We start from the raw sequence: 23,214 nt of genomic DNA on the forward strand, positions 1-23,214 counted from the left end.
TTTACCAAGCCCCTCAGATGCTTCTCAGGCCCACAGTCCTTTGAAACTCACTTTCCTGTAATGAGGATTTTTGCATTGAAATATCTTTCTTCTATTTTTATTACCTCTTAGTTTCCAACTTAGAGTGTTTACCCTGAATTTATTATGAGTTTGTTTAACTACATTGCTAAACGATTCATTGGATTCACTTTGAAGTGGATGAAAATTATAAAAGAGCAATAAATCCATTTCCCATAACTAATCCATTAGCTTTCATTCCAGTTGCTTGGGTGTGAGCCAGCTCCCATTGTAAACTTCACTGTTGGCAAGTGTTCTGTTTTAGCAGGAAGTGAACAGGGATCAATAGGAGAGTAAAATCAAACCAGATTATTTTTAGAATAACAGGAGGACTTTTTCAAGAACAGGGGGAAGAATAATCACTAAGAATATATTTGATTGACAGATATGTTATGACTTGTAACTTTTAGAGCTGGTGTTTTGGGAATATTTTCTGGGTGGTTTAGAAATGACATGAAACACCCAGTAATACCTGGTCCCATGCTAAGTCCTTTGTAAGTCAACTTAAGAGGGATCCCTGCCAGGTGGAAGCCTAAATGTAATATGAGTAATAATGTCAAGAACAAACCAGAATTAATAAATGGACCATGCCATTGATGACAGAAACACAGGTAACCTATGCAGCCTGAGCATGTGCTACTCAAGCAAGAGAATAATGCAAAGGCTAGAGTTGGCGTGTACTTATCATGCTGGCACTTTTCTTGTGAATATTTGGGAAGAACTCTGGGAGAGAATGGAGCTTCCAGGAGTCATGGAATGAGGAGGCGAGATGGGGTGTGTTAGAAGTCTAGGAAAGAGCTTCCCTGGTGGCTCAGTGGTAAAGAATCTGCCTGCCAATGCAGGGGTCATGCCTTCAATCCCTGGCCCGGGAAGATCCCACGTGCTGAGGAACAACTAAGCCCCTGCACCACCCCTGCTGAGCCGGTGCACGCCAACTGGAGAGTAACTGGAGAAGGCCCACGTGCAGCAGCAAAGACCCAGAGCAGTCATAAAGAAAGAAAGAAAGTCTAGGAAAGTGTTTGAAGCATAAGGGTGGGACTGCAAGGACAGGAATCACAGAGCAAGAGGAAGAGTGTGGCTCAGAGGAAAGGCCTCCAGCACCAGAGCTGGGAGACCCAGAGGCTCTTCTCTGCAGCCGTTAAGAACCAGCAGGCCCTCACAGTGTGCTTACTGGGTGCAGAGAACAAATGAAAACAGTTCCCAGCCAGGAGCACCCAGGCCTCAGTAATGTGCCACGTTACAAGGTCAAATGGAAAGAGCAAGATGAAAATATGTGACAGGGTGACCACAGAGAGAGTAAATGTAGAAAAGGAAAAAAAATGTGTTTTTTTCCACATTTAAAGTAATAAACCTGGTTAGGTGTATATAAGTAGTGAAAGTGTTAAGTCACTCAGTTGTGTCCGACTCTCCAAGACCCCATGGACTGTGACCCGCCAGGCTCCTCTGTCCATGGAATTCTCCAGGCAAGAATCCTGGAGTCGGCAGCCATGCCTTTCTCCAGGGGATCTTCCTGACCCAGGGATCGAACCTGGGTCTCCTGCATCGCAGGTGGATTCTTTACCTTCTGAGCCAGAGAGCATGAATCAAAGGCAGAGCTCAGGGAGGCTCGTGATGTCTCACATATGTGTGTAGACCGGCCCGAGAGCAGGAACCAGTGAGCTGATGTCTGCTTGACCTGCTTCCCCACTGGAGAGGCCAGAGGAGATGCTAGAGGAAGAGGAATGGCAGCGTGCAGTGAGGACCCATCCTGATCAGGGGATGAGGAGGAGGGGTGGGTTTGGGAATGCACAGAAAATACCCCCAGTTTCTGTTTAATCAGAAATTTCCCCGAGTAAGAAGAGAGCTTTCCGAATGACCCATAGAGCAGATCATCCCTTAATATGACAGCAGACGTTTCCTGTAAAATAAAAATATTTTGAATAGTCCCTTGACATGTGTTATTAGAGGATCTGACCTGTAGAACCGAAACAGACAAGACAAGGGAAACGGGGTTATCTCTGCAGTGTTGGTATGTGAGCTCCCCACAACTTCAGAGGATAGATCCGGCCAGCTCCAGTCTTGTCCAATTGAGGCCTTTCCGAACCGTTTACTATTTTTCCCTCTTCCCAAAGCTTACCTTCATCCCTGAGAAAGGGAGCAAATTTAGTCAATTTCCTTGCTGGCTAGAAGCTCCAGTAAAGGATTTAATGGGGGAGATTAGAGATTGAATGTAGTTGCCGCGTTACCTGCGGATTTCACCGAACAGAAAAGTCACCATTTTCCAAAGATGATTCAGAGTTGCCAGCGAGTTAGTGCCTAGAGTTAGGACAGCTCTAGCTATCAGTTAGTATAATAAGTACAAAGGGATTGTCTGCAATTTTGTTATAAATTGTTTCTCCTCTCCATAGGTGGTGCTTGGCACTTTTCGTTTAATGTGAAATTTTACCCACCAGACCCTGCCCAGCTCTCTGAGGATATCACCAGGTATTTGAAAGTTGGCTGTAAAAAGGCAGTCATGTTGGGGGCTGTGCTTCTCTTAAATTCCGGGGAAGGGAGCAGGCTTACACCTGGTGAGCCTCTTAGTCGACTGCGCCCAAAGGGCAAACAGAAGACAGCTGAATGGGAGCAAACATCTGATAAGAAGATTTGCCGAATGGTGTCTGTTCACAGTTGAATCTTTGGTGTTAAGCTGATACTTCCTACTGCTTGACCCCAGTGGGAAAACACAGAATTGAGATGCTGTCATCCTCCCACTGCAGTCAAATTGGATGGGATTCAGCTTGAAATAATATGGCAACTCCTGGTGCTCCTGCTTTAAAACTTGGAAATGTGTCTTCAGATGCGTATACCTTTGTATATAACCAGTCTGATACGTTGGTGGCTGTTTTGTGTATTTATGTATGTGTACACACAGGCATGCACACACACACAAATATACATAAACACAGGCACATTTAAGAGTTTACCTTCCATGCCTTCTATATACAAGGAAAATGATTCATTTGTTTTGGGAAAAGAACGTTAAGAAAGGAATGTCGGTCTGGCCCTGTGGCTGAGCTTTGAGTGTAAGGAAGAATGTCTTTATGAAGTGATCCTGGGTTTGCTGCATGTCTTTTTAGGCCTCTTCGAGTGCTTTCTGCTTTGGACTCCCAGGTCTTCTCACTGTGTTTTGTAGTAAGTTTATAAGCAGTCAGAGTGATACTGTACAGCGTGGCTGTACATCCTTCTTGGCAAGCTTTTCAGGAAAGAGAAATTACTCAAAAGTTTTAGTCACTTGCTATGATGAAAAATAATTCCAGTAGACATATCAGAGAAGAGGAAAAACTAGTTCCAGAAGATTTCTTTTATATTTACATTAAATCAAAGAAAAATTTATAATTTCTTATTTATATATACTTTCTAGTAATGTTGAGGGACCACATTTAATTGTGGCTAATTTGTGGTTAGACAGCCTGTATATACTTGGATATGGAATCTAGTGCAAGATTCCTTTCTATTTATGTCATGTTTGTTGTTGTTCAGTCGCTAAGTCCTGTTCAACTCTTTGTGACCCCACAGACGGCAGTATGCCAGGCTCCTCTGTCCTCTACTCTCTCCTGGAGTTTGCTTAAATTCATGTCCATTGAGTCGGTGATGCTGTCTAACTGACTAGACCCTGTGAAATTTGTAGAAATTTTTGTATCTAGATTACACAGCATTTATATCATCAGCTTTTAAAGCCATATTGAGAGGGGACCTTAAGACTTAATCATAGCCCTCAGCTTCAGCAGTTTGTTTCTTATGTGAAAAGTGCAAGGTGTATTTTATCATTTATACTCATATTCTGGGCTGTGAAGAGTATCATTAAAATTCATCAATGTTTCCATTTACTGTGGAGTCTTCTGCAATTAGTATTATATACGTAACTCTTAGAAGCAAAATAACAGAAGATAAAAGTCAACTATTAATGGAGATATTTAATATTGGCAAAATTATACAGAAGGTGTTCTGGATTCCCCCAATTTAAAATTGTTTACTTTTAGTGATGAGATTTTAAGTACAAATTCTTCAAAGTTAGTCTTCATAACAGTTGTAAGTTATCTTCATTTTTAAAAATGAGACTTTAACACAGGAGAAGGCATCCACTCTAAAGAGACCCTCATTTCAGGACGCAGGTGGTGGCAAGCCATGTTTGTGATGGCACAGATCACGGTTTATCTTGGTCCCATGGCAGGACCTTTCATCTAGATAGCAAAATGAGTCTTCCTTTAGGCTTTGGGGTCTCATCATTATATTTAAGAGCACTGTTTTAATATTAGAATTGCCTTCCCCTACCCAGAGAGTTTGACCTTCAGCATTACCTTAATGTTAGAGGAACAGTCTGTAGGTTTCCTTTACCCTGTGCATCATGAACGCATCTGTGTTTGATGACAAACATGGAGTTGCCACTAGATGCCCTTAAATATTACATTTTGGGGCCAAGTATATCTTCCCTTGGTGTGGAGATCCACACAGAGATGCTGGACAGGGTGTCCCAGTGGGTCGTTGCGCGGGGAGAAGTTGCCTGCTGCCCGCCTTGGACTGTGCGGGCTCCTTTCCGGTCTCCTAACTCTGGCTTTCCGCCCGCCCTCTGGCCCCCGGAAGGTACTACCTCTGCTTGCAGCTGCGTGACGACATCGTGTCCGGCAGGCTGCCCTGCTCCTTTGTCACGCTGGCCCTGCTGGGCTCCTACACCGTGCAGTCGGAACTGGGCGACTACGACCCGGACGAGTGTGGCAGCGACTACATCAGCGAGTTCCGCTTCGCCCCAAACCACACGAAAGAACTGGAAGACAAGGTCATCGAGCTGCACAAGAGCCACAGGTGAGCGGCAGGGCCCCCGAGAGCATCCTGTCTGAGCTGTGCTCGGTGGGTGGGCGTCCCCTGCACCGCCTGCTTCTCCTGGGACCTCCAGGTTAATGGCTTGAGGATGGGACACAGTGGAGTGAGGTTCTGGGTCTGATACATTCTGGGTGGTTGGTGGTTCCGCTCCCACTTGGGATGTCCTTGTGCTGTTTCAGCTAAAAGTCATTTTTCTGATATTCTCCCCCGCACCCTACCTCCCTTAGAGCACAAATCAGTGTCTCTGTGGGAACTTGCATGTGAGCTAAGTGGGGAATATTACAGCCCTGCCAGGTTCAAAGGCTTCCCTGGTGGCTCAGACAGTAAAGAATCCGTCTGCAATGAGGGAGACCCAGGTTTGATCCCTGGGTCAGGAAGATCCCCTGGAGAAGGAAATGGCAACCCACTCTGGTATTCTTGCTTAGAGAATTCCATGAACAGAGGAGCCTGGTGGGCTACAGTCCATGGGATCACAAAGAGTTGGACACGACTGAGCAACTAACACTATCTTTCACCAGGTTTATTTAAAAAAAAAACAGTGTTGTAATTAATACTTTTCATTTCTTATCAGAGGAATGACGCCAGCAGAAGCAGAGATGCATTTTTTGGAAAACGCCAAAAAACTCTCCATGTATGGGGTCGATTTACACCATGCCAAGGTATACACTTTAACACGCCAGACTTTCTGATTTCATGGAAGTGTGTACAAGGCCCAGTTGTCACTAATGTTGTGTGCTAAGTTGCTATGTATACCCTTGTTCTGGACGTCCACCAGGCAGTCAGTAAATTCTTGTTAAATTTTTAAAACTGTCTATAAAGTTTGGGCTTCCCTGGTGGCTCAAATGGTAAAGAATCTTCCTGCAATGTGGGAGACCTGGGTTCGATCCCTGGGTTGGGAAGATCCCCTGGAGAAGGGAATGGCAACCCCTTGCAGTATTCTTGCCTGGAGAATTCCATGGACAGAGGCTACAGTCTGTGGAATCACAGAGTTGGACACGGCTGAGCTGCTAACGCTTTTACTTTCATAAGGTTTAGATGCTGTGACAAAGAATCAGTGCTTTGAAATAAGAGGATTATTTTGGAGTTCAAGTAAAGTTAGCCAGCCAGGCTAAGTCGCTGGGTGAGTTGTTGAGGCTCTATCTTGATTCCAGGGTCTTGGGAAGAGAGAAGTTGGGGTTGAAAGGTAGGCAGGTTAAGGTTGGGGAGAAAGTAGTAGCTGCTTTTACTCCCTGTCACACTTTTCCTGGAATCTTTGTATTTTTCAACAGTGAGAGAGTGAGCATTGGACTGTTAGTCTGTTATCTAACAGCTATGAATAGAAGTGCCATGGAAGCAGAGGCTTTCCTGAAATCTTGTATCATCAAAGCATAGAAGACGTGTTAGGCTCTTAGAGATGGATTCTGGTCCTTCAGCAGTGTTGAAGAGATCCATGCTTAAAATTGAGGGGCAGCTGCTTCTGACTTGGACTGATCTAATGACATCCTCCTGGGTGGGGACATGCCTTGACTTCCGGTGCACGGAGTGGTATGGTCTCACGGTCCAGACCTCACAAGAATGTGCACTTAACAGGCTGCCAGGCAAGCGAGCGTCTTATACAGTCAAGTTTGGGGCCAGTAAGTGAAGAGGGTTTTGGCAGGCTCTGTTCAGGCAAACATCTCAACAACGCTGGGGACCCCTGGGAGGGGAAATACATGATCTGTACTTTCTGTTGATGCTGCATTTGGAAAGCTGATGGGTTTAGAATGAGTTTGGACAAGATAATAGTGAGCAAATGAGCGCCGTTCTGACTGGGTTTGTCTGTGGATCATTTGTACATCGCTCAGGATGAGCAACTTCTGAGGCCCAAAAGCCCCAACACGAGCAGGATCTCTGAGACTTGGCTGGGGCTTCACCGGAGGATGCTGGTACAGCAGAGCCGAGAGAGCTGACATTTGTGTGTAATTACAACAGCAGGTGTAGCTCTGTTTACTTGCCAGTTAATTATTACAGGTTTTCACTTACTTGGCACTCAGCTCACATAGCGTCTTATAGTTTTATGTCAGCTATAAGGTAGAATGAGGAATTAAAAAAGAAAATAAGAACACACGCTTAGATTGTTTTTCTCAGAGTTTTCCCCTGCATGGCCAAAAGATAAAGAAACAAGACAAAAATGAAGGTAGCTTGGAAATTGGAGTGAATCAAAAGCTATTTTTGATACCTACAATGACTCACTCACTACCGAGGGAGAATAAATAAATGAAAGATGAGGGCCTCTGTTTAGGAGAAGGGCAGCTCAGGATGTGTCACTGTTCCTATCGGGAAAAACGAAGCCACTTAACATGGCTGTAACAACTAAATTAAAATAGATAGCTGGTTTTTCATTCGATAATGTGATTTGAAATTAGGCCAATTAAAAAAGAAAGAGAATTAAGGAAGTGGCAGTGCCGCCTGTGGTAGGATTTCATCTGAATGCTAAGTATAACAAACGATATGGTTATGGGCTTCATTTTCTGCTGCAACTGCCCTCCATCATTTCAAGGAGGAAATTTACCGAATTACATTAAAGCTAATTTCCGGTTATAAGTGAGATGCTTCTCTGCTGTGGATAGTATCGAAAGGCCCTGAGTTTTAACACCTAGTTAGAAATTCTGAACTGTGATCTTGGACTCCACAGCTCTCCATGAAGAATAAATAGCCTACATTAGGTGAAGGTCCCTTGTTTTGGAAAAACCTGTTCTTAATGCTTTGTTTTTTTCCTTAAGAAGACTGTCTCTGCTTCTTGGTCGTTTAACATCACTCTAAAGGCTCTTGTCAGAGGCGTTTATTTCATACAAGATTCGGAAATATAGATATAAATCCATATTGGATATCCTGTAGACCAGGAGATAATAAAGGATGGGGAAGTTGGAACAGTGCTTTTAGATTGAGGGATAGTAGGTTTGTTTATTTTAATTGGGACAGGCTGAGACTGTCCAGGTCTTCTGTCTATGCTCCCTGCTAAACACATGTCCCCAAACACATGGTTATAGCTTTCAATACAGTTTGTCAAGTTACTGCCTAGATGCTACGGGCTGCAGCAGAAACCTAGATATCAGAGTGAAAGTGAAAGTCACTCAGTCGTGTCTGACTTTGCAACCCCATGGACTATACAGTCCACAGAATTCTCCAGGCCAGAATATTGGAGTGGGTAGCCTTTCCCTTCTCCAGGGGATCTTCCCAACCCAGGGATCGAACCCAGGTCTCCCACATTGCAGGCAGATTCTAAACCAGCTGAGCCACAAGGGAAGCCCCTAGATAGATATCAAAAGTATCCTTTTTTTAACCAACAAGAACCTATTATATAGCACATGGAACTCTGTTCAGTGTTATGTGGCAGCCTGGATGGGGGTGGGGTTTAGGGGAGAATAGATACATGTATATGTGTGGCTGAGTCTCTTCCCGCTTCACCTGAACTATCATAGCATTATTAATTGGCTTTACCCCAAAACAAAAAGTTCAAAAGAAAAAAATAATAATCCATTTTTTGGTTGCTGTGTCTTTAATGAAATGGAAACATTCATCCAGTTTTAAGCCCTGCTTATTCCTGACATTTTCTTTCTTCATTTGCTTTTTCTTCCAACCCATCCGTAGTAGCTTAACATGTGCTAGGCAGGTGCCATGCTGAGCATATAGGTCACTGAGATAAACAGAGCAGGTTCTCCACCAGCCTGGGTCAGGGGAAGGAGGAGGAGGAGGAAGGGGACTTTGGGGCAGCACATTTGCCCGGGGTGTGCTGGCCGCAGTAATGATATGGGGCCACAGGAGAAGTGAGTGTGTTGAAGGCCCCACAAATAGTTTCCCACCTTCTCATGGTTCAAAGACACTCATGAGTGATATAAAACATAATAATAGAAGAGGTTGTAAACGTCCAAAGGTGTGTTTCCTACTAGTTCTTCATCACAAAGACCGTGACTCAGGAGCCCTTATTCCAGCAGCCCTGCTCACGTACACACGTCTGCTTGAGGCCTGCGGGGTCACCTGGGTGGTCCCGAGAGCAGATCATCTGGATCTAAGCATCCACCGTGCCCGCTACGTCCAGTGTCAGGTGACAGCTCTGTAAATTGCTCTTACAGTTACAGCCCTTGATAAATGGTGGGTGGTCTCTGGTGTCTGAATTCCCCTGAAATCTGATTACGTCGTCATATCCTGCCGTCAGTTCCTTCCACCTCTCTAGAGTGAGGTCGTGTCTAATGGTGCAATACATTTCCAAGGAGAAAGGTTTCATTTTAAGTCAATTAGATTGTATGTGTAACCTCACCATGCCCAGAGAGGGACCAGAAGACTTATTTTTGACTCTGGAAATGTTCCTTCTGTGCTTTGTACTGGCGAGACTTAGGACGTCAGTCCACCCACCCCCATACGGATGAGTCAGAAGCCCCTGTTTGGATTCTTTTGTGTCTCTCTCCCCACTTTGCTGGGGCTGCAGTGACTCAAAGTGAGACAGCCCTGACAATGACATGTCCCCAGACCTCAGCCTTGCCTCTCCATGACCCTTTTTCCAACAACCAGCGAGAAACGTGTGGGGGGCTCCGCCTCACACACAGCCCCGCCTTCTGAACTTTGTCCTTAGCCCACGTAGGATACCACTGATAACTCACTTTACCCTGATCTCACCTGAACACAGCATTGAAGGGACACAAATGGGTCATGGGGTGTCTCCTGAGCTTCACATAACATCTCTGATGACCCCCGGGACCCCTCATCACACCTCCCTAGGAAATGACCTAACGATGTAGGATGCAGGTAGCTAAAGCAAGTTGCAAATACAGCACAATCCCCCTTTTGTTTAAAAAAAAAAAAAAAAAAAAGAGGCCTAGGACTTCCCTGGTGGTCCAATGGTTAAGACTTCACCTTCCAATGCAGGGGATGTAGGTTCAATTCCTGCTCCGGAAGCTAAGATCCCCACATGCCTCGCAGAGAAAAGCAATAATGTAACAAACTCAATAAAATACTTTAAAAACGATCCACATCAAAAAAATCTGTTAAGAACAAACCTATACATATATATTAAGTACATCTATATTTTTTGTCTGGGAACCAAGTGATTAAGAGTACGACTGGGTGGTGAGTGTGTGTTGGGGGCCTGTTGGGGAGGAGGTGCACACTTTAAAAAATTATTTTATACTCAAATTTTATAATGGTATATTAAAAAATCAAGGCTCTTTTTAAAGCAACAAACCCCAAAACACTCATAGGAAAGGATGGGGCCTGTCTGCTAGTGTCCATATTAGTTAAGTACTGCCCCTGGAAACAGGCTGCCCATATTCAGCTGGGATGGACAGCTAACCTATCTGTGCCTTGGTCTTCTTGCCTGTAAAGTGGGAATAATAAGAGCAACTAGCTCAGAACAATGCTAGTGAAGATTAGTAATGTATGTAAAGCGGTCCGGTCAGGCCTGGCACCCAGTGATGAGAATCCAGGCTCTGAACACCACTACGATTAACACACCTTCACCTGGGTGACCTCCTCTATGTGCAGGATGGACATCGTAAGTCCAAGATACCTGGGTGAATAGAGTCTCCACTAACAGATCTCCATAGCAATGAGTATCTTCATCACAAGTTTATTATTTAGTGGTAATGTGTTTTAAATGGCTGCAGTATTTTTCATACTTAAATCAGAGCTACAGGCAAGCCTTTTTATAGGTTCCAACCTGGAAGCTTAAATAGTGTACCCAGCCATAAATGGAAATAGATGAGTTGCTCATCCTTCATTTTTTTTTTAATCTTTTCTTTTGTACTGGAGTACAGCCGATTAACAGTGTTGATAGTTTCAGCTGAACAGCCAAATTTAAAGCGAAAGTTGCTCAGTAGTGTCCGACTCTTTGTGACCCCATGAACTATGCAGTCTGTGGAATTCTCCAGGCCAGAATACTGGAGTGAGTAGCCTTACCATTTTCCAGGGGATCTTCCCAACCCAGGGATCGAACCCAGGTCTCCTGCATTGCAGGTGGATTCTTTACCAGCTGAGCCACCAGGGAAGCCCAAACAGCCAAGGGATTCAGCAACACATAGACACATATTACATTTTAACCGTTTTTCTAGATGACCATTTTTTGTAGATGCATTATTGTTTTTCTCTATGGCTTTGATATTCTAACTTTGTATTCTAAAAGGTAGCATGTTTTTGAATCCAATTTAGGCCTCTGTTATCATTCACTGGTCTCTTTATTCTTGTACCATGTATCACATGATGCAATTGCATTTAATTTAAAATATACTTTGATACCTGATAAGCCTAGGACTCCTTTGTTACCACTCCTTGTTTCTTGCTGCTGTGTTTCAGGATTCTGAAGGAGTCGACATCATGTTAGGAGTGTGTGCAAGTGGTTTGTTGATATATCGTGACCGACTTCGCATCAACAGATTTGCCTGGCCAAAGGTTCTAAAAATTTCATACAAACGGAACAACTTTTACATTAAGATCCGGCCAGGAGAGGTAAGTAGACCCCAATTTGCATGTACGTTGGGAAGAAAGTTACCTAAGAACCGACAGAACATTTTTCTAAATTTTTTTTAGTAGAAATTTACCTGGTCAGCAGCTTTATTAGGATAACTTTGTGACAGTAGATAGTCAATAAAAGTATTTGATATAAATCTTTAAGAAGAGTTCAAAAATGAAAATTCATAATTACATAGTTATTTGCACCCATGGACTCTTATTTGTGCATTACCGTAGTGGCTCAGTGGTAAAGAAGCCACCTGTCAATGCAGAAGTGGGTTCTATCCTGGGTCAGGAAGATCCCCTGGAAAAGGAAATGGCAATCTACTCCAGTATTCTTACCTAGGAAACCCCATGTTCAGAGGAGCCTGGCGGGCTACAGTCCATGGGGTGTCAAAGAGTCAGACGTGACTTAACGACTGAACAACAGCAACTCTATTTGTAAAATATTTAATAATAAAATAAAAAATAAAAGTTTGTCTATTTAATCCTAAACCAAGAGGTTTTAAGACTTTTCTGATAAGATTAATGAATGTGAAAGACAAAACAATGATCAAACAGAAGTTTAAATCCCCTGCTCACATGTTTGGAACTTGGCAGGATATAGTGAGTTATAGCTAACTGCCTAAGAGAATTTATTGTAGGTTTGTCCAAAAAACAGTAGTGCATACAATCTTATCTTCCCTTTTTATTGTTTTGTTCTAATTTTTCCCCACTGCAGACATTAATTGATTTTTTTCCTTTTGCATATTTTAATGTAAAAGCAGAATTCATGAATAATGTTTTGTATTTTTTTGTGCTGTGGTAGAAAAGAAACTTAGTTGCTAAACCTCTTTGTGAATAAAGAATAGATTTCTTCCCCATCTGTCCTGTTGTGCTGTTTCTGCATCCTCTGTCTTTGTCCTCCAAATCTGATAGCATCCTAAAGGGAATAACATAGAGGTAGTGTGCTTCAAAGTATAAGAAAGATTAGAGCAAGCAAAACTGGGTGTAAATTATGCAAGTTCAGTAGCCTGATACATTTCTCCTCTTTTGTTTTTCAATCAGAGAGACTAATGAAAGAATCAGAATTGTTAACTAATCTTTGCTCCTTAGGCAGAAACATCCATGATTAACTTACAGCCTCCTTAGTGGTTCCGTATCTATTTCTTGCCAACATTGTACTTGTTCAGTCACTAAGTCATGTCTGACTCTTTGTGATCCCATGGACTGCAGCATACCAGGCTCCTCTGTCCTCCACTGTCTCTTAAAGTTTGCTCAAATTCATGTCTATTGATGCCATCATGTCGGTGATGCCATCTAACAATCTTACCCTCTGCCACACCCTTTTGCCTTCAGTCTTTCCAGCATCAGGGTCTTTTCCACATAATATATAGTAAATATCTGCTATTATCTCATAACAGATAATATATATGTCCAATTTCTAATTAAAGTAGTTAATATAATGGAAGTAGTCCAAGCCCTGATTTCAGCTCATCTAGTCTCTACATTTTCTGGTAGAGTATAGAATTACCTCCTGTCTTCGAAATCAACTTCTCCACGGGTGGAAAATGCAATTTCAAGCGTCACTGTATGGAGTATAATGGTTACAGTAGTTCATAATACTATATTGTATATTTGAAATTGCTGGTAGAATAGATCTTAGAAGTTCTTATCATAAGAAAACAAGATTGTAACTCTGTGCAGTTGTGGATAATTAATTTGCCTTATATGGTAGTCATTTCACAAAATGTACAAACATCAAAACATTATGTTGTACATCCGAATATAATGTTATGTATCAGTTTTGTTCTCAAAAGTTTAAAGAATCAGACTATAAAGCAGGCAATCATGTTTAATGTAAACATAGAGTCAAACTTGTATTTGAAGACTGAAATAATCTACAAGCTTTTCATACAAATACATGAAATTTAAGTCATTTTTTATATTTCCTTAAGACTGCATGTTATGACCAAGATATATTTGATTTATGGAGCATTTATTAAGTGAGCATCTATTTATTGCCAAGAACTGTGTTGGGCCAGCTTCTTAGATGGTGCTAGTGGCAAAGAACATGCCTGCCAATGCAGGAGACATAAGAGACTCTGGTTTGATCCCTGGGTCAGGAAGATCCCCTGGAAGAGAGCATGGCAACCCACTCTAATATTCTTGCCTGGAGCATCCCTTGGACAGAGGAGCCTGGTGGGCTACGTTCCAAAGGGTTGCAAAGAGTCAGACACTGCTGAAGCGTGAATATTCACAACCCTGAATATTCATTGGAAGGACTGATGCTGAAGCTGAAGCTCCAATACTTTGGCCACCTGATGCCAAGAGCCGACTCGTGGGAAAAGACCCTGATGCTGGGAAAGATTGAGGGCAGGAGAAGAAGGGGACGACAGAGATGATTGTATGGCATCACCAACTCAATGGACTTGAGATTGAGCAAATTCTGGGAGATGGTGGGGGACAAGGAAACCTGGTGTGCTGCAGTCCACGGGGTCGCAAAGAGTGGGACACAACTGAGTGACTGAACAACAAATGTGTTGGGCATTGAGAATAGAAAGATAAATGTGACCTTGTTCCTGTCCTGTAGGGACTTTCTGTTTCGCAGAGAAACAGACTGAGACAGTTGGAATCACAGAGTCATGATCCAAGTGTGATAATATTCCATAGACGAGGAGTGCGTATAGTGAGGGGCCAGAAGGGGAAGTCTGAGCAGTGCATCTGGAGACCACCATGAGCCCTGGGAGCTTTAAACTGGGATGTGACATACTCGGTGGATATTTTGGGATGAGATTCAGCGACTTAGTAATGTGATGTGATGGGACCTAAACTAGGGCAGAGGCTGTGGGAATAGACTGGAAAGAGCACATTTGAGAGAGGTTTCAGAGGCAGAGGCCTCTGAAGACCTCCTGCAGACAGGATGCAGGAAGGATAGAAGGAAGAAAGAAGAGACTCCAGGAAAATCAGAGGGCTTTGGGTTTGCATGAGAGGTTGATGGCGATGATATTATTAGATAAGAAAGAAAAGGGGGGAGAATTTCAGAAAAAAAAAGATTGACATTGCTTTGCAACAGAGTTTTGGGTGATGGTGATCCTTGCGTAGTAAGAAAGAGAAGATTTGAAGAGTGTCATCAACTGTATAATACATTTTATTCAAGGCCTTAGGCCTGGAAGAAATTACCAAAGAACAAGTAATTCTTGTTCAATGAGAACAAGCGGGGGAAAGACCCTAAAACAAAAATTATGGGTAGTACCACTTTTTCTTGGTCTTTTTGACTAAGATGAAGTGTAGTATAGGGGCTTCCCGGAAGGCTCAGTGGTAAAGAATCTGCCTGCTAATGCAGGAGATACAAGAGACACAGGTTCAATGCCTGGGTGAGGAAGATCCCCTGGACAACGGCATGGCAATCCACTCCAGTATTCTTGCCTGGAGAATCCCATGGACAGAGGAGCCTGGTGGGCTACAATCCATAGGGTTGCAAAGAATCAGACATAGCTGAACAACGGAGTGTCTGCGCACGTGCGCGTGCACACACAGACACACACACACACACACACACACATCACTTTTTAAGTGAGGGGTTGGCAGAAGAGGACCAGAGGCAGATGAAGAAAAGCATCCAGAGAAGAAAAGACTAGCCAGAAACAGTCATGGCTAATAAATGATGATGATGAGATGCAGTGACTCTGCTTCACCAGCACCAAATGGGGCAGAGGAGCCTCTCAGATGGGAACAGAGAGGAGTGGGTTGAACTTGACAGGCAGGTCCTGTCGTGACAGTAAGAGCTCAGAAAGGAGTGAAGACCTGGCGGGTGGCAGCCAAGTGAGAAGCGGGCTACAGAGGCTTCTCCTCCTGCCCCTCAGCCCTGACCCCGGCTCTGCAGAAACAAGCTCAGAGAACGTCCTCCCTGCCCTCAGTTTTTACAACCATGTTTATAGGCTGAGCAGAAAGGGTGAGAAGGAATTGCTGGTGACACAAAGGCTCCAAAGAAGTTGAAAGAAATGAATCCAAAGCCCAGAGAAAGATAAGCATTCAGAAAGTGCCGGCCCTCTCTTATCCTTGTGCTGAGGAGACTCTTCCTGTAAAACCCCTGCCCTCAGCATCACAGTGTGTGGTCCTTCAGCAGAGCGTGTGGTCCGTGTGAGATGCAGGATGAACACGTGAAAGATGGTTTAGTCGGGGTCCCTGGTCCTCTGGTCTGTCGGTTGACCGGGTCCACTAGGTGGGGTGAGTTCCCATGACCACCCCATGACCATCAGAGGGAGGGAGAATTTGGGGAAAGCAACTGCATTTACTGTCACCCGTGATGTTCTCCCCATCTCCCCCGCCCAGTCCCTCTCAATGAACAAGGAAGAGAGGCCCAGCATAATGAAAGCTCACATGCTTTGCACAGGACCCCTCCCTTGGTTCTTTGCCCCGTAATTTCCTTTTGCTGCTGATTATACCGGTAGTCTGGTGGGTTTGAGCTCTTTGGGGAAGGCTTTACTGTTTAAGATGATTGCCCTCTGGTGGCCTGATGGATCCTGTCTTCAGAAAATTTTTTAAAAATTATTGAGTATCTGCCATAATGATATGAAAATCTGTTACTCAGGAAATTAACTATTTCACGTTGGAGTGAGTGTCATCTCAAGTCTACATGCTGAAAAATATGAAAATATGTTCTCCAAATCTTGTGCAGTCGGGTCTTCTCATCCCAAGGTTCTGCATCTGTGAATGCAACCAATCATGGATCAGAAATATTCAGGGAAAAAAATTCCAGAAAATTCTGAAAAGCTAAAAATTTGAATTTGTTGCAACTATTTCCATAGCATTTTACATTGTACTTAAATTCTTCCCCTAGCGTTTACATTGTGTTAGGCATTATAAGTAATCTAGAGATGATTTAAAGTCTGTGGGAGGGTTGTGTATGTTATATGCATATACTAGGCTATCTATGTAAGAGATTTGAGCATCAATGGGTTTTGTTATCCAGGGTGGCCTGGGACCCATCCCCTTGGATCTTGAAGGACGAATGTAGATAGTGATGAGAGATATTAGCATCTAACATGGTAATCCATGTTGTTGTTCAGTCACTCAGTTGTGTCTCTTTGAAACCCCATGGACTGCAGCACACTAGGCTTCCCTGTCCTTCACTATCTCCCAGAGCTTGCTCAAACTCATGTCCATTGAGTCAGTGATGCCATCCAACCATCTCATCCTCTGTCACCCCCTGCTCCTCCTGCCTTCAATCTTTCCCAGCATCAGGATCCTTTCCAATGAGTCATCTCCTCGCATCAGGTAGCCAGAGTATTGGAGCTTCAGCTTCAGCATCAGTCCTTCCAATGAACAAATAAAATCAGCAATATCTGATACCAAGTCATTGGATACATAGAATATATGCATATTTCTAGACCAGATGCAAGGAGAGAATGTCATCCTGAGGCTGCTGTAGACTCTAAATGTTTTATTCATTTCTGTGTTCCAGCTGATGTCATGATGTCAGAGAGAAACCATGAACATTAGGCTTAAAAGATCAGGACAAATTGGTCTCTGGAAGGAATACAGACTCTCTCCTTTTCTGCATTTAGTTTTCATAAGATTAATCCTTGTACATGCAACACTTACTACATGCATAATGTGGTTATCTGTACCTGCAGTGTTTTGAGATTGATATAAGAAGATGTTTTTTTTAATGAATGAATGTATGTAGCATGAAATCTGTATATAGCAATTGATTTAGGGAGTAGAGAAAAATTTATGGGTGGTATTTTTATTTTGTATATTATTTGCTTTCATGTTATTTATGACTCCAAACTTCACTCTGCTCTCCAACATTTTTTTTTAATTTAGTTTGAACAATTTGAAAGCACCATCGGGTTTAAGCTGCCAAACCATCGAGCTGCCAAGCGTTTATGGAAAGTATGTGTAGAACACCATACATTTTTCAGGTGGGTGGAAATCACTTTGGTTTTGTCCTAAGGAAGTAGGGTGATTGGAATCACCTTACTGAAAAAGGTGGTTAGAAAGAAGAATATGGCAGCAAAATTCTTTCTATCCTTCAAGTTTGTTGCCGTCAGATGCCTTGATAAATCCTAAAGATCTTCTGACTAAATTTGAAGGGTTTTCCTTCAACTGTCTTATAGTTACCTGTCTTATCACTCCCTTTATTATCTTTAGTGGCTTTCCCTATTTTTATAGGGTGTCTATTTCAGATGGCCAGTCCATTCCTTGCTATTTAAATAACTTTTCAATACCCTCAACTCCTCTGTTCACACACAGTAAAGCTGTCAGATTTGTATCTACAAATTAACAAATTATCACCGTTCACCAATATCACCTACTTAGTTGTTCACTGGATTTGTAGAACCACAGACCCTCCAGTTCCATGGGATGGTCAAGTTCACCTAATCCCAACTCTACCCCCATAGCATGTCTACAGCATCCCTTGTTGATACACACTGTGTGAATTGACTTTTTTTCTTACAAAATCAGATTCATTGAATTGCAGGTTGGCTAGTAAACCTGTGGTGCACAGAGCACTTTTTACCTTTCAGGACAGAGTAAGAAAGCATTCTTAGGGCTTCTCTGGTGGCTCAGTGTTAAAGAATTCTCCTGCCAATGCAGGAGACACAATTTCGATCCCTGGTGCAGGAAGACCCCACTTACCACAGAGCAAATGCACCGAGCCCATGCAGCACAACCACTGAACCTGTGCTCTAGAAGCTGGTAACCACAACTTCTGAAGCCCGGGGGCCCTAGAGCCCGTAAGAAGCCACCACAACGAGAAGCCCATGCACTGCAGCTAGAGAGCAGCCCCCGCTCCCTGCAACTAGACAAGAGCCCACACAGCAAGGATAACCCAGCACAGCCAAAATAAATAAAAATAAGTTAGCATTCCTAATACTTAGCTTAATCATCTTTCTGATGTTTTTCCTTTAATCTTTGTAGACTGTTGTTACCAGAAGCGCCTCCAAAGAAGTTCCTCACCTTGGGTTCCAAGTTCCGGTACAGTGGCAGGACACAGGCCCAGACCAGAAGAGCCAGCGCGCTGATAGACCGTCCAGCCCCGTACTTTGAGCGCTCGTCCAGCAAACGTTATACCATGTCCCGCAGCTTGGATGGAGGTAGGTGCCACTCGTGAGGACTGCTAGTGGCCACCAAGTAGTGTGAGACCATCGTGAGCCTTTGATGGACATCGTTGCTCTGGGGTAGTATGGAATGAAAAGCACTTGTTGGTCTTTGACCTAATGGAAAATGTTAACTAACCCCTAACCTCAAAAAAAACTTTAGGGACTTCCACTGGCAATCCAGTGGTTAAGATTTCATGCTCTCACACAGCAGGCATGGATTCTATCCCTAGTCAGGGAACTAAGTTCCCACATGCCACATGGCATGGGCAAAAAAAAAAAGGTGCCTTTGTGAATCTGATGTCTGCTGTGCTGTGCTTAGTCACTCAGTCGTGTCTGACTCTTTGCGACCCCAGGGACTGTAGTCCACCAGACTCCACTGTCCATGGGGATTCTCCAGGCCAGAATACTGGAGTGGGTTGCCATTCCCATCTCCAGGGGAATCTTCCCAACCCAGCATCAAACCCAGGTCTCCCACATTGCAGGCGGATTCTTTACCACCTGAGCCACCAGGAAAGCCATGGTAGATTTATGTAAAATCACACAAAAGAATGGTACTTGGAGAATGAGGCAGCTTTCATAAGTTGGCACCCTGAATTTGGAGAAGGATGCTCTTATTCTTCAGTATAGGAATCACATACTTATACATCATTTGCTTCTCTCACCAGCAGATCTTAAATGATTATCAGGTTTATTTTAGATCATTTGGTTCAGAAAGAAAACTGCATTAAATGTATCTCTTGTCCCTTTGGAAATGTCAGCAGTGAAAGGTGACTTTTATCTGTCAGTGAATAATAGCTTATAGGAAGGATGGCATTCAAATAACAGTGAAGGGCTCCAAGTGACCTCCTCCTGGTTTATATTAATCACTCCAGCAGATGGGCTGGGAGGGTGGCTGTAAACGTTCACACACCTAAATCAGGTGTGTGAATATGATGGGGAGAGAATCACTCAATCACTTAAGTAACATTTTTAAGGCATAAAAGGGGGTCTTTAGCAAGTTTCTGCGTCATGGGGCAGTTTTCTGTGGCCATGTAGAGTTATACACTGGTGTGCTTTTCTGCTCTAAGACATGGCAGCTAAAGTCAGAATATCTGTATCCTCAGAAGTGAGATCCACAGAGCAGAGGCCGAATATAATCACTGTGCCACGTACAGCGTTTTGTGTCAGGGAGTTGAGTATCCAGTTTTTGGTTGTCCTCGAAGGTCCTGGAACCATCCCCTCCAGACTCCATGGGATGACTGTGAGGCTTGACTTAGGCCCCAGGCCTCTGTCTCCTAACCCAGAGCTCCTGGACATGAGATGTGTTATAGGGACCTTGTCCTGGACACATACAAAGTGATGTTTCTAGCATGAGTATATGATTTTAATAATAAGCAAAAACATAAATAGAATCAAAAGTTATTATTACAGATGCCTGGGATCACCTCCCCCTTAACCTTCTCTGCCTTCAGCTCACTGTAGAGTCTCAGTCCTTCCTTCCCTTTCACCAAGCCCTGATGTGACTGTTGGGGTGACATACTCCCCGAATTTCTTGACTTAAAAGGCTATATTGCATTGATGTTGTTAGAGATCCTGAATCTGACTGCAGAAGGAGATGAATGAGGTGAGATAAAGAATCCTATAATGCTTTATCTGAATATATCTGTCCTTGGAATTCTCCAGGCCAGAATACTTGAGTGGGTAGCCTTTCCCTTCTCCAGCGGATCTTTCCAACCCAGGAATCGAACCGGGGTCTCCTGCATTGCAGGTGGATTCTTTACCAACTGAGCTATCAGGAAGCCCAACAACATGAAGTCACAATTTATAACTCTTGATTCTTGGCTCCACCCGCTGAAGGAGTTAAGAAGCCGTGATATCCAACAGTACTGAGCACACTGAGTGCCTACATCGTACTTTCCCGGTGTCTCCCCTGCCCCCGCCACCGTGTTCTGTGCTCATGCTTGTGTGGACATAGAGAAAGTTAGGAAAATATGTACCAAAGAGTTTGCAGTGACAGTGGAATAAGGAGGGTGCGGCAGTGAGCAGACTGAAGAAAAGAAGAGAAAGCCTCTGTAAATTGACTTGCTGCCATGACCAAGAGCTCCTTTTGCAGTTTGCAGATTCTAATGACATGAATGAAAACAATGCACATAAAATGAAAAACAAATTGTCCCAGTGGAGTACTTCATAAAAAGTTTACAGAAATTTTTAAAAAGTTTATAGAGGGAGTCAAACCTGTGTTATTAGTGCTCTGTTCTTCTTGTAAGTTCTGTTAGTGAAGTGGGAAGAACGCCTACCTGCTGTAGATAAATCCAGACCCATTCCCTGTACGGCAGTGGGTGAGTGGCTGACCACCTCCAGGTCCCAGGTTTAGGCGGCATCATGGCCACCTCTGGCAGGGTTGTCGCAAAGAGTGAATAAGATGCTGGTGAAAGCGGTCTTATTCCAGATGTGACCCTGAGACCTCAGCAGGCATATTGAGAGTCATTCTTTAGGCTCTTGTGAGCGGGCCTAGGAAGGTCAGTTACCTTTCCCTACCTTCTACAAGAGTGTTCCATTTTTAGAATCTCTGAGAACCAAGCTTTCAGGAAACACAGTTTACTAGGACTGTTCAAAGCTGAATTAAGTTCTTTGAAAGTTCACATCCGCAGTGGCACCTTCTCTCCGTATCGTCTCATCTGCTCTTCTTTAAAGCATCTGTGTAAACTGGTGTGTGTTCTTTAAGTCAGTGTTGGAGGAGCTCATGTAGAATCACAGCTTTTTGCCCTGAATGTCCTTCATGTGGTTCTGTGATGTAAACCCAAGGGGACACATTTGCTGTGAATGCTGTTTTCCTTGTGACCCTCTGTGTGATGGTGATTGCTGAGAAGACAGAAGCCAACTGTGAAACCAATGTACTAACTCCGTGCTGTATCTCTCTCTCCCCCGCCCAAGAGTGACGCTAGTGTGTTTTGTCCCACTCTCTGGGGTCCTGCGGTTTCTCGTATGTTTTCTGTGCTGCTGCGTGGGGGACCATGGCTGCATGTTGGAATAGCTACTGCTTTTTGCAAGGTTGCGTCTTCTATGAGAAAAGCCTAACAAGCCTTTTTAGGAAACTGTCTCATACAAGCTTTTTAGTCACTAGATGGAGATGTAAAATATCTTAGTGAAGGTATTTTAGTGAAATGGTTTACTGTTCAAAGGAGTTCAGAGTTTTTTTTCTTAACGTTTATGTCTTAAACTCCCAAAAATATGAAAGCAGATTAAATTTTGCCTGTGATTTGAAAAGTAACCTTTCTAAATTTTAGTAAATTTTATGATACCTGAACCCTAAAAGAATGAGTAACAAATTTCAAAAAATTTAATTAAATCAGGTATCTCTTTCACTAAGACATTTTAGCTGGGAGGAAGGGCTGGGTCTTACATCTCTTACGTTGCATGCTTTGCAGTTGCATGAATTACATTAGCAATGTTTGTCTTCCTTTCCCCAAATAGCAGAGATGAATGAATGTATGCACATCGTGGCAGTCTTTTTAAAACGCAGTAAAAATTAAAACATTTCTGCACTTCAGTTGAGCAGAGTTGCCATCCGAATTGTATCATCCCTGCTGAGATGGCTACTTTTCAGTATAGCTTAGGTAGCTTTTATATTGTAGGAGAGAGAGACTTTTCAACCACTAATAACAATGGTAGTAGTAGCAATAGCAATAACACTACAAAAAAATTCGGTGCTCCTCAATGACTGGCACTTCCAAAGATGTGTTTAAGTCAAGTGTAGGAGGGCAGTTTGTCTGCTGTTACTTGTGGAACTTGCCTCCAAGTGCTGCTGCCCAGCTGGTTAACTCTGTGGGTAAGAGGCTCAGCAGTCACTCAGCGCTCCCCTCTTTCCACTCACACCCACCCTCACACACATCCTTACCAGAGAGCCTGCGAGTGGATGAACACTGTGTTGGTGGCTTCAAGAGATGAGCATTGAAATCACGCTTAGACGCAGCTATAGGCGACAGAAATATGAAACTGCGTTGTTGCTTAGATGAGAGTACCTGCAAGGCTGATGTGTCTTTTGAAGAGAAACCTGGTGCTTTACGGGGTTTTTTGTTTTCTGTTTGGGTGGCGTCCATCCTTCTTCTGACTTAACTATCTCAGACTTGATTTCTCCAATTGTATCTGCTTTTAGCATCAGTGAATGAAAACCATGAAATATACATGAAGGATTCTGTGTCCGCTGCAGAGGTTGGTACTGGCCAGTACATCACCACAAAGGGCATGTCTCAGACCAACTTGATCACCACTGTGACTCCGGAGAAAAAGGCCGAGGAGGAGCGGGACGAGGAGGAGGACAGACGGAAAAAGGCCGAGGAAGTCACGCCGGTCGCTGCCGTCCGGCACGAGGGAAAGGTACATCTCCCCTCTGCCTCCCAGGGCGCCTGCAGGTTCTAAAGAACTCCTGAATGGTGCTGAGAATGTGAAGCAGGAATGTGTGCATAAGACTTAGGCTGACTCATAGCTCAGCGTTAGTCACATTCATACTATCAGTCTTTATTATTTCTTCTGTCCACAGTTTTCCTCTGAAAGATCCCTTTTTTAACTTTTTGAAACTTCTTATTGAACGACTTAGGTGCTACGTAAGACTTTCAACAGCTGTCCTGTCTATAGATCTTAAAAATGCTTTTGGTGACATATTAACCCATTTATTTGTGTTTGGGCTTAAAATTCAGAATTGCCGCTAAAGCTGTTTTCTTTGTTTCTGGCCCCATTCTCCTACCCAAGGGCTGTGTATTTATCTAGATGTACAGTATTGACTTTGCCA

At 43.4% G+C, this 23,214-nt stretch overlaps 1 protein-coding gene across 26 annotated transcripts in view; it reads left to right on the top strand.

The window, feature by feature from the left end:
• Positions 1-23,214, top strand: part of EPB41L3 (erythrocyte membrane protein band 4.1 like 3) — a 145,959-nt gene that overhangs the window by 92,653 nt on the left and 30,092 nt on the right. For 21 of the 26 annotated variants that reach the window (XM_044934714.2, XM_044934715.2, XM_044934716.2 and 18 more), the window contains 7 exons: positions 2,445-2,520; positions 4,660-4,878; positions 5,468-5,555; positions 11,200-11,352; positions 17,167-17,264; positions 18,265-18,440; positions 22,582-22,802. In XM_044934714.2, coding sequence (XP_044790649.2) covers positions 2,445-2,520; positions 4,660-4,878; positions 5,468-5,555; positions 11,200-11,352; positions 17,167-17,264; positions 18,265-18,440; positions 22,582-22,802 — 1,031 coding nt within the window. The remainder of the gene's footprint in view (positions 1-2,444; positions 2,521-4,659; positions 4,879-5,467; positions 5,556-11,199; positions 11,353-17,166; positions 17,265-18,264; positions 18,441-22,581; positions 22,803-23,214) is intronic. The other 5 variants (XM_044934711.2, XM_025273484.3, XM_044934723.2 and 2 more) reach the window with 1 other exon arrangement.

The sequence above is a fragment of the Bubalus bubalis genome, chromosome 22, assembly GCF_019923935.1.
Source record: "Bubalus bubalis isolate 160015118507 breed Murrah chromosome 22, NDDB_SH_1, whole genome shotgun sequence".
In the NCBI taxonomy this organism is placed as follows: domain Eukaryota; kingdom Metazoa; phylum Chordata; class Mammalia; order Artiodactyla; family Bovidae; genus Bubalus; species Bubalus bubalis.